This window comes from Scyliorhinus canicula, chromosome 3, assembly GCF_902713615.1.
Source record: "Scyliorhinus canicula chromosome 3, sScyCan1.1, whole genome shotgun sequence".
Classification (NCBI taxonomy): Eukaryota; Metazoa; Chordata; class Chondrichthyes; order Carcharhiniformes; family Scyliorhinidae; genus Scyliorhinus; species Scyliorhinus canicula.
The window spans coordinates 189,488,258-189,507,278 of NC_052148.1; the positions used below are offsets into that span (position 1 = coordinate 189,488,258).

The window sequence follows — 19,021 nt, forward strand, 5'->3', positions numbered from 1 at the left end:
GTGGGAGGGAGGGAGCTGGGATGAATTCAATGAAGAGGACAGCGGGAAATAAACAGCCTTCCTCTGTGCCAGCATCTCACACTGAGAACAAGGACACCCACCGCCGAGTCACAGCCATCGAAATGGTCATTTCCACAGCTCTCCAAACTGAACCAAGTGAAGATTCGATGGACCGAATGGCCTAATTCTGCTCCTATGTCTTTTGGTTTGAGAAACTTCAGTAAATCAATCTGTAATCACCCCCCCCCCCCCCCCCCATGTGATCGAGGTGCTTAAATCCAGGAGCAAGGACATGTCGATGAATTCACGAAGAAATTGATCATTGTGCTTCGGATTTCAGGTACCCAATTTCCCATGTTGCTCTTTCCCTAACAATACATGCATGCGATCTTTAAACGTGCCCTGTGTGGGTACCGAGTCAATGCTGCATGGCCATGCGTTCAGCTCCCAGCTTGATTTCATTCATGTAAGAATGTATTAGTATTTCACCTGCTTTGTATCTCTTTGCTGTGAACCGGCTGTGCATGTATGTCTGCTCCGTGTAAAGACAGCAGCATTTAGGACGTTAGCTTCTGTTCGGATCACTCGACCTTATTCTCCATTAGCAAGCGTTTAGACTATTCCTGGAGCGGAGCAGGTTTACAATAAAGAATCCACGCAGTAACTGCATGCTTTTCGTGGTCACTTATCAGAAAAACACGAAAGAAAATGGCAAAAAAATCCTCCTTATTTCCGGAGTCAAGAATGCGTTCATTTATCGGCGTTTCACTTGCGGGGACCTATAAAAATGATAAGTTCGAGTGGAAATAAACATTGCTTTATATAATCGACCAGCTGCCCGGTTTGACCCAGTTACTGAACGATAAAACAAATACAGCTGCTTCCATAGTTGTCTAAGTTCTGCATGGTAACAACAAAAAAGTTTTAACATTTTACGTATTTGTCCAACAGCAGGATTTAGTTAAGGTCATAATTTTGTGCTGGGATTCTGCCATCAGATGCAAGTTAATGTGCCCAGTAAGAGAGGTTAACACAGGGACAAAACATTGCATAATCCAGATCAGTGTATAAGAAATAAATAAAAGTGCCAAATTCAACAATAATATACCTTTCTTAACAATGTTTGTGTTACCACTGCAGCTGACCAAATCACTTATTTAAATATTAACAATAGAACACAGAACATCATAGCATTTACAGTGCAGAAGGAGGCCATTCGGCCCATCTAGTCTGCACCGGCTCTTTTGAAAGAGCACCCTACCCAAGCCCAAACCTCCACCCTATCCCCTGAATCCAGTAACCTCGCCCACTGTTTTTGGACACTAGGGAAATTTAGCATGGCCAATCCACCTAACCGGCACATCTTTGGACTGTGGAAGGAAACTGGAGCATCCGGAGGAAAACCAAGCAGACATGGGGAGAATGTGCAGACTCTGCACAGACAGTGATCCAGACAGGGAATCGAGCCTGGGACCCTAGCGCTGTGAAGCCACAATGCTATCCGCGGTGCTACCATGCTGGTTTAGCTCACAAGGCTAAATCGCTGGCTTTTAAAGCAGACCAAGCAGGCCAGCAGCACGGTTCGATTCCCGTACCAGCCACCCCGGACAGGCGCCGGAATGTGGCGACTAGGGGCTTTTCACAGTAACTTCATTGAAGCCTACTCGTGACAATAAGCGATTTTCATTTTCATTTCATTTTTTTCATGCTGCCCTAATAGATTTTCTTTAAATGGTCAAGTGACAACGTAATTGGTCTCTGACCTTGGGAAACAACCAAAAACAAATCTGAAATGTATAGCCTCGCCCTCTTTAAAGAAGCAAAATAAATACATTCCCTCTGTAGTTATTCTGAAAGTATTCTCTTGGGGAAGTGTCTGGATCCCATGATTTCTCAGATGTGGGTCCCCAACGCCTGCTCAGCTGTCGGGGAGAATATATCCTGTTTAAATCAGCAGCTTCTACTCAGCATTGAAGGAAGGGCAGCAATTTGATAGGAATCGCCTGAAGCCATCCTCATTCACATCCTGAAGGGCATCTCTAGAGAGACACTGGCATTAATTGCCAGTGCATACTTACAGGCTGGGTATAATATGGGGAGGGGGAGGGGAGAGAAAAAGGACAAGGGAACTAAGAATAAAAAAATTGAGCAAAAGGATTGATAAAATCGCCTGCTTCTTTATATCACCTTTAAAAAACACAGAGCTGTTCTTTTTACGAGAACTTATTAAGTAGGCAGACAGTTCAAAGGGCACCAAAGATTTGTCATTAGTGACTTACTCATAGTTGAAGAATGGAGTGATGCAATTCTAAATTGTGTTTGTTAGATAAAGTAATTTTACAATTTTGATCAAGGTCCTTGGTTAGCATCCAGTGTTCCTATTTGGTTCCTTCACGTTACTGTGTTCAGTCTTCTGGCCGTGAAATACCATTATGACAAACATGCATCAGAACGATGAAAGATAACGAGAAAGCCTTGAAGCAAGTTTTTTTGCAGCAACAGACAGTTGACAAAATAAAGAGAATGTGAGAGGGACATGAAGATTTAAAGAGGGAGTGAAAGAGAACTGATCGGGAAGAGAATGAAAACTCTTGAAATAAATAAGTTTAAATATTAATCAAAGTTTTATCTGATACACATATTCCAAATGATAGATTGTGTGGCAAGTTGCTTTCAGTACACATCATTTTATTTTGTTGCTGGGCTACCCACTGTCTTTGAGGGTTTATCTAGTGAATCATAGAATCTCTACAGTGCAGAAGGAGGCCATTCAGCCTATTGAGTCTCCACCGCCCCTCTGAAAGAGCACTTTACCCAGGCCCACTCTGCCATCACCGTAACGTCAATAACCTACACAGCTTTGGACACTGAGGGGCAATTTAGCATGATCAATCTGCACATCTTTGGACTGTGGGAGGAAACTGGAGCACCCAGAGGAATCCCACGCAGACACAGGGGAAAGTGCAAAGTCCCCACAGATGGCCACCCAAGGCCGGAATCGAATCCGGGTACCTGGCGCTGTGAGGCAACAGTGCTGAGCACTGTGCCACTGTGCGGGTTATAGCTGAGTATAACCAGGAGTCTACACGTGTGATCCCAAATTAGTTAATCTCAGATGTAGCAATTCTACAGCTGATTTTGATGCAATGAGTTGGCGTGGAAATGCTTTCTCTTGTTTGATACACGATGACACCTGGAAGTGTATTTCTGTAAATGTCAAACAAGATTGAGATCTGGCAGTGCTATGACATCCGTCCATGGTAGAATAGACTGACTGGCATCACTCATTGTCAAGGCACAAATGTAGTACAGCCAGTTGGGTGTCATCCATTGGTAAGTCGATGAACCATAGGATCATACTCCCACAAGGAGTCCGCACCTCTACCATCAGGAGGAATTAGAGGGAGAAAATTGGTCGAGAAACAAATAGGAAAATAGATGCAACTGCATTATAATAGTATAATAATAACAACTTTATATTTGTATAGAACCTTTAACTTGGTACAATGTTATAAAAACTTCAGGGGAGCTTTGTCAAAAAATATTTGATATCAATCTGCATAACAAAGTATTAGGGAACGTGACCAAAAACCTGGTCAAAGAGGTAGATTTAATAAGAATCTTAAAGAAGAAAAGAGAGGCAGAGAGGTTTAGAGATGAAAATTCCAGAGCTAAAGGCCAGTCCACCAGTAATGGAGCAATTAGAATCAGGGATTCTTGAGGGATCAGAATTGGAGGTGTGTAGTTATCTCAGAGGGTTGAAGTGGTCACAGAGATCGGGAGGATAAGGATTCAAAAACAAGGATGGAAATTTTAAAATGGAAGCATTGCTTATCTGGGAACCAATTTTTTTAAATCTTTAAAATCAGTGGGAGAGGGGTTGATGGGTAATTGGGATTTGATGAACAAGTTATGACATGGGTCGCAAAACTTTGGATGACCTCAAGTTTATGAAAAATGGAAATTAGGAAGCCGATCAAAGTGCATTGGAATAGTCAAGCCTCAAGATAGGAAAGGCATGGAAGATAGTTTCTGCAGTAGATGATTTGAGACAAGAGGTTCAGTCAGGTGATGTTATGGAGGTGTAAATAGACCGTCTTAATGATGACACAGATAAGTCTCCAGAGGTTCATCTCTGGGCGAATTATGACATCACAATTGAAATTAGTTGAATTCAGCCACAGACCATTGCAAGGGAGAGGGGTGGAGTTAGTGTTTGGGAATGGAATTAATCGCAGGGACCAAATATTGAATATTATCAATTCATAATCTGATCAAATAGAAAAGGTCTGGTGATAGTAACAATCAGTTTAACTTGGTATGACTACATTACTACATTGGGTTTAAAGATAAATACTGCATTTCTTCCCTTTACACTTTCTAAATGTGACTTGAAACTCATTTCATAGTTGCCAAAACAAGAAGTTAATATTTCAAATGTTTGGCATTACTAAAGTAAATTAATTTGTTCTGTGCATTGAGGTGCAGTATATTTCTGCATCAGCATTGAACATACGGGAATAAACCTTGTTTCATTTAAATTGCTTCAGGAAGATTACATTAGTGCTCTGACCTTGCACATGATGCCATTTTTGCTTGTTCAATGAAATGAAATGAAATGAAAATTGCTTGTTGTCACGAGTAGGCTTCAATGAATGTTACTGTGAAAAGCCCCTAGTCGCCACATTCCGGCGCCTGTTCAGGGAGGCTGGTACAGGAATTGAACCGTGCTGCTGGCCTGCCTTGGTCTGCTTTAAAAGCCAGCGATTTAGCCCAGCATGCTAAACCAGCCCCTTTTTACTTGTTAAAGCAATTAAAAGGCTTGCCCCTAAATTTTGCACTTTTAATGAAAACAACAATATTGACGCTTGTTCCAGCTAATTAGGAGGGATTCTAGGGATCACAGCACAGGAAGAAATGGATAGCTGTGCAGAGTAACACAAACCATCAGGTCGGCAAGAAAACAGAACAGAGATTTGTATAAGTGAGAAGGTGAATGTAGAAAACTTCAGGTGCCCTGCATATGGCAAAAACACCTTCATGTGGCATTGAAGCCATGTGTTCAGCAGTAATGTTCACAAATACAGAATATCTGCATTTAAAGAAGGCAATATTTAAGGATGGTAACAATGTTCCAGTTTAAATGTGAACAGGCATTGTGAGTGGTTGTGTATTCAGGACTACTGGAATTTACTGCAATCTGCTATTAACATTTTTTAGTCTTCCATGCAAGCTATTTTTATTAAAATTCAGCAAGGGATATTTATAATTACATTACATATACATATTGCCATTAATCTACTGCAACTCCCATGGTACATTGGGTTTCCCACGGTTTCCCTGAACCAATCAGAATAAAAAGAACCTGAGGCATGCACACAGAGCACAGGGAATCAGCCAACCTTTACAAATTCTCAAAACATACATATGCTTAACAGCTTACTAAGTGAATCATTTGCATTATCCAGATGTTTATTCATTATAATGCATCCACTGGTTCAGAAGTGCAAAATTAACCTTCCCAGTAAAATTAATACCTCTTTATAGTACATGTGACTGCTCCAAGAGGAAATAAGCTGACAAAAAGTGCAATTAGGAGAAATCAGTCGATCCACAGACAAATCAGTGCTTTGTAACAAAAGGCACCAGTTTATGTTGCTGTATTGTAAAAGAATGACTCTTGTTTGTACTAAATCCCATGTTGCTGATGTGACTTCTGAACCAGTTCAAAAGAATCTTTTTTGACATTTCCTGGTGGAGAAAAAGTCATACGTTCAACAGAGAAAATTTCATTTCTCCAGCCCTATTCACCACCTCACAACACCTCCACGCACCTCCCCAGCCTATTGAGGATTTCAAATGCGGTCACTATTGTAATGTAGGAAGCACAACGGCCAATCTGCACACAGCAAGATCCCACAACTGAAAAAAATGGCTGTATTGGAATACGCAGTTATATTTAGGGGTAGCACAGGTGAGGGTTTCAGCAGTAGATTAGCTGAAGCAGGGGCAGAGGTGGGCAATGTGACAGATGAGGATGTCAGCTGACACCACAAGATTTTGTGTCTGATACTTCAACTACGTTTATCATATAATCCAAATCAATTTTTCCTCTGTCAAGTCTCAAAATCCTAGGTTCCTTGCTATTAAATTGCAAATTCCATTTCTTCATTTGGTGATTGAGTTTGTCAAGATGATTTTTCAATTTGGGGACATTGATATTCAGTATTTTCCATGAGTCCATAGCTTGTACATATTCATTCTCCGCCTGAGAATAAGTTTATAATAATGCAATACCAGCCCAAATGTCATATAGATGCAAACAAAATTATAGTGCTCAAATTTTCATTAAAATGAATATTTAATTCAGCTGCATGATAAATGACCTTAGATATGTTTCACAATGAGAAAAATAACTATCTTTAAGTTCAGTGTATGTATATTCCACAAATAATATTTATTGCAACATAATATGTGCTGGACCATACTTTTTCACACTAATTTCCCATAAAGCTGACAATCAAGCTACCAATTACATCATGTCACTTGACTTGCGCTTTGAATCTAAACATGAAGAATGAACACACTGAGCAATCCATGTTGACAGAGACAACTGCTTGCCACACAAATAATAGACCAGTTTCATTTGTTCACAAGTCAAATGAAAACATTGTACATCTTATAAGTGGCAATAGCTACTAAACATTGATTTCAAGTGCATATTTAATCGAACAGATTGCTTATCCTATAATTTATCCTGTACCCCAGTTTCATAAAGTATAATTCTGCATTTTCTATCATAGGATTTTAAACTAGGGCCAGGAGAAGGGATGGTTCATCACTCCAATCTACGATACCCAGTCCAAGATGGTCCAGCCAAATATGGGGCATCTACACATTTAAGATAGAAAATCAAATGGGTGATAGGAGAATTATGTTTTACACAATGGATTCTTATGATCTGTAGGGGTAATGGAAGCAGATTCATTTGTAGCTTTACAAAAATAAATTGGATATACATTGTAAAAATAAAAAAATAAATGCAGAGTCATTGAGAAAGACCAGGGAAGGGACATTATTTGAATTTCCAAAGTGCGCAGAGACACAATGGGCCCAAAAGGTTCCTCCTCTGCTGAAAACTCTATGACCACGTTTTGTAATCATAAATCATGCAACATAAAATTCTATTATCTCTTGGTTCATCTGGAATCTCAGTAATCCACACATCTCTGGCCACTGGACCAGAATCTGTAATGCAGCTTTGAGCTTCAAATCCCCCACACAATGAAATTGCTGATCCCACCAATTTTGTCGGGTGAAAGTGGAGCGGGAAGGTCAGATTTTGTAATGGGATTTCAGAGGCAGAGCTAAGACTGACTTCGTACTTGTGCAAGAGCAGAAACTATTGGCCACAATCTTAGTCACAAACATTGAATGCCAGAGAGAGGTCAACTTCTGAAAATGACAGCAAAAGCAAGTAGGATGTAGTGCAATGATGATTTAATCTAAAACAAAATGTATATTGTGGTCACAATTCAGCAAAAAAGTTTCAAAGTGCCCTTTTAATGGGGTGTTTCTTAGTGGTCACGTTGGCAAGATTGCGGCCTGTATTCAACGGCTCTCAGTCCCAAAAATGAGCCCCCACGTGAATCGCGACATGTCTGGTTCACTCGACGAGTGATTCGCTTGACTTGTGCCTGGCCGCTAACAAGGAGAGCTGGTTTGTATCTATTATGGTACTTGGGGTGAATGGGATCAGGGGTGAATGGGGAGAAAGCAGGATTAGGCTATTGAGTTGGATGATCAGCCATGATCATGAATGGCAGAGCAGGCTCGAAGGGTCAAAAGGCCTCCTCCTGCTCATATCTTCTATATATCTATGTATCTATGAAACACTCCCCCACCACTCACTCCCAGTCAACAAACAAGGATGGGAGTGTGCAGACCTCCTCCTCGCTTTGGGGATGCCAACCTGACTAGGCTTCTCAATGCTGTTGATGACAAGCAGGACACCCTGGGTGGGATTCTCCAATAATGGGGCTACGTCCCCACACCAGCATGAAAAGTGGCGCCAACCACTCCGGCGTCAACAGTCCCCGATAATGGAGAATGCTCCCCCTCCTAGGGGCTAGGTTGGTGCCAAAGTGGTGGCCGCAGCACCAGGCAGCGCGGAACGGCCGGCGCGAGTACGCGTATGCGCGCTACGGCCGGCGTAATGCCGTGCATGCGCTGGATGGCCAGGCATGATACCCTTCTCCGCGCCGGCCCTCGGGCAATATGCCAGAACCCTACAGGGGCCCGGCATGGAGGAACATAGGTTCCCACGGAAGCAGCCCGCCTGTCAATCGGTAGGCCCCGATCGTCTGCCAAGCCACCGTGGGACCCTCCCCCCGGGTCGGATTCTCCAGGACGGCCCCCGCAGACTCACCTTCCAGGTCCCGCCGTGTGGGACCTGAGTAACCCACGCCGGCGGGACAGTCTGAACTCGTCGGCCACTCAGCCCACTGGGGCCCGGAGAATCGCCGGGGGGCCGCTTTCGAACGGCCCCCAACCGGCGCGGCGGGAATCCTGCAGGCGCCCGAGAATCGGCGGGGGAGAATCGGGAATCCGGCGGCGGAGCGCGCTTCTCGCGTCCCCCCCGGGATTCTCCAATCCGGCGCGGGGTCAGAGAATCCCAACCCCTATTCCCCCGAGAGGGTCAGAGGACCAGCAGCAGGGTCAGCAATGCCACATGGAAGGCAGTGGCAGCTGCAGTGAGTGCGGGAAGCCTGACCAGGAAGACCGCCGTCCAATGTCACAAGAAGACAATAACAATAACAATAATAATCTTTATTATCAAAAGAAGTTACTGTGAAAACCCCCTACTCGCCACATTCCGGCAACTGTTTGGGTACACAGAGGGAGCATTCAGAATGTCCAAATTACCTAACAGCACTTCTTTCGGGACTTGTGGGATGAAACAGGAGCACCCGGAGGAAACCCACGCAGACACGGGGAGACAAATGACCTGCGATGAGCTGCAAGCGTAATTTGCCATCTCTCTCCTGGCATCAGTCCCGCTGACTACCCATCAAATTTGCAATACCCCCCCTCCTCCTCCCAATCAACTGGCTGACACCTCGCATCCTCTCAACATCCGATCTTCAAGCTTGTTCCTCTGAATCCCCTGTACCCACCAGCACAACCCCTTCAAGTCTAGGGGTGGTGGCCACACATGCCACCTGTTGTAGACCATCCGAACCATGAAGTGTGTGGCTCACAATGCCCTCTCGTTGCAGAAGATAGCCACACCCACTATGAGGAATGGGCCGTGGAGACCGCAGGTTTGACTGAGAAGAGAGCAGTCACTGACAGCGAGGTTGGCCTGCTCCAAGGTGAGGATCCACTATCTTTTCACCCAGATGACCTGAAGTGAGTTGTTGATATCTGACAAAATTATCCTTACCTTTCACTGACCACATTTCCATTGTCTTGCAGGATCGCCATCTGAGGAAGCCGGGACATCTGGAGACATACCAACCCCTGCCACTCAAAACAAAACCTCGGAGGTGAGTTCCGAGGAGAACATCGGTGATGCGTCACAGCTATCACCCGCACCTTCCACCAGCACAGACACACATACCACAATGGGCAACATTAGGGGGCAGGCTTCAGAGGCAATATCTGGTGAGCAACAAACAGTTGCTGATGCACAGCAGGTGGAGGAACAGACATCCAAGAGAGACAGCAGTTTTCTTCATCCCAGGACTCATCTAGGTCCCAGCCAGATGCCTTGCCTCTGGACAAGGTTCTCCCAGAACAGATGCACCTGAAAATGAAAATTGCTTATTGTCACAAGTTGGCTTCAAATGAATTTACTGTGTGTGGTGAATGTAATATATGAATGTATATATACTAATTCACACTGTTATTGTAAGCGCAAAAGCGCCATCCTACCACTAGGGGGAGTAGTACTGGGAGCACTTAGGAACTTGTACTGGGCTCCACCCTTGGTTCCGCCCACGACTCCTCCCCCTAGTGCAGCTGTATAAGTGTCCGTGTCCAGAGTCAGCCTGTGTCACTTCGAGTTCATCAACGGGTAACAGGCTGGCTCTGAAGTAAGTCGATTAAAGCCTAGATTCACATCGGAAACACGTGTCTGGTGAATTGATCGTTCCATCAATTTAATTGACTTAAGAACAGTAAGATCGATTATGGAATCGGCCCTCAAGCCTGGACGCCTGGAACTCAACCCGCAGGATGCAGAGGCTCCCATTGGATCCGGTGCTTCAAGGCCTAACTGGTCGAAGCAAGCAAAGCCAAAACTACAGAAGATCAGAAACTGAGTCTACTGCACGTGAAGGTGAGCCATAGAATCTCAATGCAACTAAACTCGGCCAGTTCATATACTGCGGCGCTAGCAGTTCTCGAAAAAATGTATGTAAGGCCAATTAATGAAGTTTACGCTCGCCATGTGTTTACAACTTGCCGTCAGCGGCCTACGGAATCACTCGCCGAATTCCTAAGAGAACTTAACAATTTGTCCAATGACTGTAATTACCAAGCGGTTACCGCGGCTGGACACAGGGAATTGGCGGTACGCGATGTTTTTGTAGCGGGCCTCAGATCTAACTATGTGCGCCAACGACTGCTGAAAAAGGGGGCCCAGGACTTCGAAACGACTGTGGAAGCTGCGACCACGATGGAGGTCTCCTTCCGCAGCCTTAACTCGTTCCCCGCGGACCCCGCGACCCCATCATGGGCCCCCGACCAGCGACTCCCCCAGGCCCATGCTACGCGGCCGCCCAGCCATCATGCTGCCCCAGCCAGCCACTCTGCTGCTCCAGCCAGCCACTACACTGCTCCAGCCTCCCATTTCTGCGGCCAGAACCAGCACCCGCGGCAGCACTACCCGGCCCGCAACGCGACCTGGGGCAGCTGCGGGCGAAAAGGGCATTACGCTAGAGTGTGCCTCGCAAAAAGGGCCCCAGCTTCCAACTCCCCAGCGACTCGCTGTAACCGCTCCCCGCACTCTCAGCCCCGCGGGGCCCGAAATGCTGCGGCCTATATAGAACAGTACAGCACAGAACAGGCCCTTCGGCCCTCAATGTTGTGCCGAGCCATGATCACCCTACTCAAACCCACGTATCCACCCTATACCCGTAACCCAACAACCCCCCCCCCCCATTATGCCGCGACTCCGCCCCCTCCAGCCACGTGCGATTCATGGGGGCTGCCATCTTGGAAAACCTCCACCACGTGGTCGGCCACGTGCGACTCATGGGGGCCGCAATCTTGGACGCCATCTTCCTCGCTGCCCGCCACGTGCGACTCATGGGGGCCGTCATTTTGGACGCCATCTTCCTCGCCACCTGCCACGTGCGATCCACGGGCCCGATCGGCATCTCCGCGCTCGGACAACTCTGCGGAGGAATTCGAACAAGACTACAAAACTCAGAGGGCAGTCATCATGGGGCCACTCCAGCACAGCTGATCGAGCCACCGACTACCCACAATTCAGCGTGGTCACCCTAGACCAATCACAACCGAAGAACCTACAAAACACGATGGCAGAGGTCCATATCAACAGGTACAAAACGCCATGCCTCTTCGACTCCGGGAGCACAGAGAGCTTCATACACCCAGACCTGGTAAGACGCTGTTTGCTCTCCATTTTCCACGTGCAGCAAACTATCGTGCACGCTTCAGGCTCCCACTTGGTCCAGATCCAGGGGCACACCGCCGCGACACTCACAATCTGAGGCGCTAATTACTCGAAGTTTAAACTCTACGTTTTGCCCGAACTCTGCGTACCACTCTTATTAGGCCTAGACTTCCAGTGTAACCTCAAGAGCCTCACCCTCAGCTTCGGAGGGCCCCTGCCCCCACTCACGATCTGCAGCCTCGCTACGCTGCGAATCCCTCCCCTCCTCTCTTTGCCAATCTCACTAAGGACTGTAAACCCGTAGCCACTCGTAGCAGGCGGTATAGCCTGCAGGACAGGGTATTTATCAGAGCAGAGGTCGGAAGGCTACTCAGTGAGGGGGTTATAGAGGCCAGCAATAGTCCCTGGAGAGCTCAGGTGGTGGTCGTTAAGACGGGGAAAAATTCCGTATGGTGGTCGACTACAGTCAGACTATAAATAGATTTACGCTCCTCGACGCGAATCCCCTCCCCAGGATGGCAGACATGGTAATTCAGATCGCCCAGTACCGACTCTTCTCCACAATGGATCTGAAGTCTGCATACCACCAGCTCCCAATCCGCCCGGAGGACCGCCACTACACGGCATTCGAGGCCGATGGCCGCCTCTTCCACTTCCTCCGGGTCCCCTTCGGCGTCACTAATGGGGTCTCGGTGTTCCAACGAGCAACGGACCGAATGGTGGACCAGTACAGGCTGCGGGCCACGTTTCCGTACTTGGACAATGTCACCATCTGCGGCAGGACCACGACGCCAACCTCCACCATTTTCTCCAGACGGCACAGAAACTCAACCTAACGTACAACAAGGAGAAATGCGTTTTCCGCACATCCAGACTAGCCATCCTCGGCTATGTCGTGGAAAACGGAGTCCTGGGGCCTGACCCGGACCGTATGCAGACATGGTAAATCAGATCGCCCAGTACCGGCTCTTCTCCACAGTGGATCTGAAGTCTCTAAGAACTCCCTCCCCCTCATTGTCCCAAGGCCCTCAAACGGAGCTTGGGATTTTTTTCTTACTACGCCCAGTGGGTCCCACATTATGCGGACAAAGCCCGCCCACTCTTTAGGACCACACGATTTCCCCTGTCAGCCGAGGCACGCCAGGCCTTCGATGGCATCAAGGAGGACATCGCCAAAGCGGCCATGCGGGTGGTGGATGAATCCACCCCATTCCAGGTAGAGAGCGACGCCTCAGAGGTAGCTCTAGCAGCCACACTAAATCAGGCAGGGAGACCAGTCGCATTTTTCTCCCGTACCCTCTCCGCTTCAGAACTCCGACACTCCTCAGTCGAGAAAGAAGCACAAGCCATTGTGGAGGCTATCTGTCACTGGAGGCACTACCTCGCAGGTAGGAGGTTCACCCTCATCACCGACCAAAGATCGGTTGCCTTCATGTTCGACAACTCGCAAAGGGGCAAAATAAAAAACAATAAAATTCTGAGGTGGAGGATCGAACTCTCCACCTACAATTACGATATCAAATATCGACCCGGGAAGCTCAACAAGCCTCCGGATGCCCTATCCCGCGGGACATGCGCCAGCGCGCAGATCGACCGATTAAAAAGTATCCACAATGACCTCTGCCACCCGGGGGTCACCCGGCTCGCCCACGACATCAGGGCCCGAAACCTGCCTTTCTCCAACAAGGAGGTAAAAGCGGTCACCAGGGACTGCCCGATCTGTGCGGAGTGCAAACCGCACTTCTATAGACCAGACAGGGCCCACCTGGTCAAGGCTTCTAGGCCCTTTGAACGCCTCGCGATTGATTTCAAAGGGCCACTCCCCTCAACTAACAAGAACATCTACTTCTTAAACGTAGTAGACGAGTCGTCCCGCTTTCCATTCGCTATCCCGTGCCCCGACATGACTCCCACACAGTCATTAGGGCCCTGCATAGCATCTTCACCCTGTTTGGTTTCCCCAGGTACGTACACAGCGACCGGGGTTCGTCCTTCATGAGCGACGAGCTGCGTCAGTACCTGCTTGAAAAGGGCATTGCCTCGAGCAGGACTACCAGCTACAACCCCAGAGGGAATGGGCAGGTGGAAAGGGAGAACGCGACGGTCTGGAAGACCGTCCTACTGACCCTCCGGTCTAGAAAGCTCCAAGTGTCCCAGTGGCAGGAAGTCCTCCCAGACGCGCTCCACACTATTAGGTCCCTCTTGTGTCCGGCGACCAACCAGACCCCTCACGAGAGGCTCTTCATTTTTTCCAGGGGCACTACCACGGGGGTCTCACTTCCGGTATGGCTGAGGACGCTGGGCCCCGTACTCCTGAGGAAACACGGCAGGGGGAACAAAACCGACCCCTTGTTGAAAAGGTGCGCCTGCTCCACTGCAACCCCCAGTACGCAGACCCGCCGGGTCCAGCAACCCCTCTGCCCCCACAGAAGGATCTCTCACCCTACACCCCATGCTGCCGCCCCCTTGCCCTCCCGAGCCCACGGGCTTGCTTCACCAGTTCCGTGCCCCCGCGCCGGCCAGCCCCCAGCGCCCGGTCGAACCAGGAGAGTATGAAGCTCGAATACAACCCTCCCTGGAGTCCGCCATTGTACCCCAACACACTACACCCGTCCAGCCACCGCAAGAGGCTGCAACCCCGGTGCTCCGCAGGTCTCAGCGGACAATCCGACCGCCGGACAAATTGACGTTATAGACTGGACTTGTTTTTTTTGCAGGGGGTGAATGTGGTGAATATAATATATGAATGTATATATACTAATTCACACTGTTATTGTAAGCGCAGTAGCGCCTTCCTACCACTAGGGGGAGTAGCGCTGGGAGCACTTAGGAACTTGTACTGGGCTCCACCCTTGGTTCCGCCCACAACTCCTCCCCCTAGTGCAGCTGTATAAGTATCCGTGTCCAGAGTCAGCCTGGGTCACTTCGAGTTCATCAACGGGTAACAGGCTGGCTCTGAAGTAAGTCGATTAAAGCCTAGATTCACATCGGAAACACGTGTCTGGTGAATTGATGGTTCCATCACTGTGAAAAGCCCCTAGTCGCCTCATTCCGGCGCCTGTCCGGGGAGGCTGGTACGGGAATCGAACCGTGCTGCTGGCCTGCTTGGTCTGCTTTAAAAGCCAGCGATTTAGCCCAGTGAGCTAAACCCACCGGTTTAATATACCAGAGCTGTGAAATTCAGGAAGGGGCATCGGCAACATTCCAGTAACTGCAAGGCCAATTGGGGGAAGTACAAAAACCTTCAGACACAGGAGATGCTGCAGACAATGTGTGGAACTCAGGCCAACACTGCAAGGGTGGCGACCACAGTGGAAAAACTGGAGCACAGGGTCAGCGCCTTGAGCGGTGGTGTCCAAGGCATGGCTCAGTCTGTGATGACTATAGCAGAGGGTCCCAGTTGATAAGGGACATGTCCCAGACAGAGGTGGGCATTGCCGAGGCGATCCAGAGAGGAGATGCTAGAGCCCAACCATCGGTCTTCTACCAAGGAGACTACGGCAGTCTCCTGTTCTTCTGAATCCCCTGTTCCTGACACCAGTGCATCTCAAGGGCACTGTGATGCCTGTGACACTGGTACTCAGCTGGGGCCCTCAGGCTCCAGGCCCACCAGAGGATGTCTGCCATGGTATCAAAGATCACAGTTAGGAAGAATTCCACAGTTCTGATGTGCATCCTGGGGACACACCTAGAAGACCACGGAAGATCAAGAAGTGTGTGGAGCACTAAGTGAACACTGGTGAGGTCACTATGTGCAGCAAGCCGAAATGGAAATCTGTCACTGTAAATTATTCATTATTAAAACATGTCACACCTCATACATCATAGAATCACATTATAGAATTTACAGTGCAGAAGGAGGCCATTTGGCCCATCGATTCTGCACCGGCCCTTGGGTACAGCACCCTACCTAAGTCCACACCTCCACCCTATCCCGGTAACCCAGTAATCCCACCTAACCTTTTTGGACACTCAGGGCAATTTAGCCAATCCACCTAACCTGCGCATCTTTGGACTGTGAGAGGAAACCGGAGCACCCGGAGGAAACCCACGCAGACATGGGAGATACAGACAGTGACCCAAGCCGGGAATCGAACCTGGTACCTTGGAGCTGTGAAGCAACCATGCTAATCACTGTGCTACCTTGTCACCCACATGTGAAGCCTCTGTCATGTTAATCTTCACAGCCGGCCTGCCTGCACTCCACCCCCGGGAACAATGGTCAAAGATCAAAAGCCCCCAATGCAGACTCCATCATGAGGATGGGTGTGAGCGCGCTATCAGATGAAAGACAGGAGTCAGACATTAGGCTTAGAGTGCTGGATAATTTAACTCAACTCAGTTCTCACTGTAACCATTCTCTTCGGAACCTAGGCTACTGTGAATCCTACTTGTTTCTACTTTGTTTTTCATGGTTAAGCCACGTAAGGTCAGAGCATAACCTTCTTTGAGAAATTCCCTCGTTTACCATACAGAGTTCAATTTATCAAGCATGGTGGCGCAATGGTTAAAACTGCCACTTCACGTGACCTGGGTTTGATTCCCGGCTTGGGTCACTGTCTGAGCGGAGTCTGAACGTTCTCCCCGCGTCTGTGTTGACTTCCTCCAGGTGCTCCGGTTTCCTCCCACAGTCCAAAGATGTGCTGGTTAGGTGGATTGGCTATGCTAAATTGTGCCTTAATGTCCAAAGGTTGGGGGGGCTTACAGGGTTGCAGGGGAGTGGGCCTAGGTTGGGTGCTCTTTCAGAGGTTCAGTGCAAACTGGATGGGCGAATGGCCTCCTTCTGCACTCTAAGGACTCTATCGCCCTACAATAGATTAGAACGGTGGAATTTAGATCAAGGCATGGATGGGTTTTCTGTAGAATTTGATGTTTTGTTCAGCTTGGGAGTCTTAGTTTTCTTGGCACCAGTGCTTATTGTCGGGATGTTCTAATTTAAGCTGGACACTTAAAAACAAATCTAACGTGCAGCCTAGTTGTTTTTATTAGGAGAATTTCTTAAATGAGTTGTTCCATTCCTCTGATTTGTTTTCTTATATTCTGTGTTAGGAATGTTGTAAAAGTCTGGAATGATTCATAGAACATTGTGCCTGAAGACCTACAGATCCACAGCAGGAAACAACATTTATTGCCACTCCAGAAGGCTCACTGGTATGGGGCAGAAGGCCATTTCATTCCACATGTCTACCCTGGAAATCATTAAACATTGCCAAAATAAGAAGACATAAACACCTGTGCCAAATTTACAAATTCAAACAAGTTGCTTAAACTTTTGGATGAGCTTTTCAACCGTTCAAAATTAAATTACTATGTTGTGGCAAATGTGATGTAACTGACTTGTGTTATAACTGACATATAACTTGTGTGCTATGTTGGTACTCAGTAGGCACTTGAAGTATTTTGTCTCATGTGCCCACTGTGCATGTTTACTGCTGAGACAGATTATGATTGCATCATGTCATTTGAGAATCTTACACTGCATTGGATTTTATTTAATAATGCAGGTGTTGTTGGCCAATGACAGCATGTTACAGGACTAATGACAATCCAGATCTTGCATGCTTTCCATTTTTTCCTGGGGCACAGTATCATCCTTCGTATTTTAACTGATTCTTCCTAATTATGCGCACCTTTCTTTTTAAAAACACCAGTTCTGAATATTTCGAAATTCAGCAGCCCAAAATGGATCTTGAAGGTAACAATAAAAGTAATGTCACTGTTACTTGGGATAATGGCGATAATACCACAGCATATGGATTTGGTTTCCCTTCTTGGGATGACTACAATGGAAGTATCCATGATATCAGATATTTACTGGTTGGAATTTATACATTTATTACCGTTCTAGGGCTTCTTGGCAACTTCTTTGTTGTATTTGCACTGTGTAAAAACCTAAAACAGAAATCAATGGTTAACTTTCTGATTGGAAATTTAGCCTTATCTGACATTTTAATTTTGTTGTTTTGTTCACCGTTTACACTGACTTATGTTCTTCTCGACCAATGGATCTTTGGGGAGATCATGTGTTATATAGTACCATTTGTTCAGTGTGTGTCGGTCATGGTTTCTATACTCATGCTAATGTCAATTGCCATGGTTCGGTATCACATGATAAACAATCCATTATCTAACCATTTTACCATAAATACGGGATATTTGGTAATGGGAACAGTGTGGATTATTGGATTTACTATTTGCTCACCATTACCTATCTTTCATAAAATCATAGACCTAAGCGAAACTGTTCACTTGGAGTCTTTAAAAAATAAATACTTATGTATCGAGTCATGGCCATCTGACACTTACAGAATTGCCTACACATTGTCCTTGTTAATCATTCAATATATTTTGCCAATAGTTTGTCTAACAATCAGCCATGCTAGTGTTTGCAGGAAGATAAGTGCCACTGTTCCCAGCAGACAAAGGAGATCCGAGGAGAATGAAATGATCAATTTAACTATACACCAGCCTGCTAATAAACAACTTCAAGCACAACACTCAAAGATGCAAGGATGGAACTATTCCTTTCTGAAAAAACACAAGAAGAGATATAGCAAGAAGTGTGCCAGTGTCATGCCTGTTGTGGCCAATGTCCACAAGAATGGCCAGTCTCGCAATGATCTCTTAGTAATCCATGGTTCAGAGAGTATCCAGCCTTTACCAACTTTATTTTTACCAGGTGTACCTGTCTGTTTTGAATTGAAAGCTACGGAACCTGAAGAGCACGCCGATTCACAAAATGTTTCAGTGACGCCAAAATCTATCACCAGGTTGAGGAAACGATCACGCATTGTTTTCTATAAACTCACCATAGTAATTGTTGCTTTTACTATCAGCTGGATGCCTCTGCACATTTTTCACCTTTTAACTGACTTCAACGCTAATCTGATTTCAAACAGGCACTTCAAGCTGGTGTATTGCATCTGTCACCTGCTGGGTTTGCTGTCCTGCTGCTTGAATCCTGTGCTATATGGGTTCTTGAACAACGGCATCAAATCTAGTTTACAATCCTTGGCCAAACGCTTTTGGGTAGAATAATACCGAGAGAGGACCATATCGGAGCTTGACAGCATGAAAAAAACAACTGGACAATTTTGTCAGCTTCCATGAGGCCGCTAGATTCGATGTGCCATTGTGATCAATATCTACTCCTGAATCTTTCAAACTCATTCAATAATGATCTACTCGAAAGGCATGCTTAGAAAAACTTCACTACCTTACCTCTTGCTGAATGAAATAGAACATAGAACATAGAACAGTACAGCACAGAACAGGCCCTTCGGCCCTCGATGTTGTGCCGAGCCATGATCACCCTACTCAAACCCACGTATCCACCCTATACCCGTAACCCAACAACCCCCCCACCCTTAACCTTAC

General features: G+C 46.9%; 2 protein-coding genes across 5 annotated transcripts in view; one reads left to right on the top strand and one right to left on the bottom strand.

Annotated features, from left to right (window-relative positions):
• The window catches only part of npy1r (neuropeptide Y receptor Y1), a 216,482-nt gene that overhangs the window by 56,634 nt on the left and 140,827 nt on the right, over positions 1 to 19,021 (bottom strand). The window contains exon 1 of one of the 2 annotated variants that reach the window (XM_038791903.1): positions 490 to 728. The exons of the other annotated variant lie outside the window; for it this stretch is intronic. The gene's annotated coding sequence lies outside the window, so the exon portion shown is untranslated. Of the gene's footprint in view, positions 1 to 489; positions 729 to 19,021 lie in introns of those variants that run through there. 2 annotated transcript variants of the gene reach the window in all.
• LOC119963177 (neuropeptide Y receptor type 5-like) lies at positions 26 to 19,000 on the top strand. Of its 3 annotated transcripts, XM_038791894.1 has the most exons (4): positions 26 to 340; positions 9,279 to 9,374; positions 9,478 to 9,548; positions 16,694 to 19,000. In XM_038791894.1, the coding sequence occupies exon 4, from the start codon at positions 17,267 to 17,269 to the stop codon at positions 18,680 to 18,682; it is 1,416 nt and encodes a 471-aa protein (XP_038647822.1). In that variant the 5' UTR covers positions 26 to 340; positions 9,279 to 9,374; positions 9,478 to 9,548; positions 16,694 to 17,266; the 3' UTR covers positions 18,683 to 19,000. The 3 variants fall into 3 exon arrangements, with proteins under 3 accessions (XP_038647822.1, XP_038647821.1, XP_038647820.1); XM_038791893.1 differs by lacking the exon at positions 9,279 to 9,374; XM_038791892.1 differs by lacking the exons at positions 9,279 to 9,374; positions 9,478 to 9,548.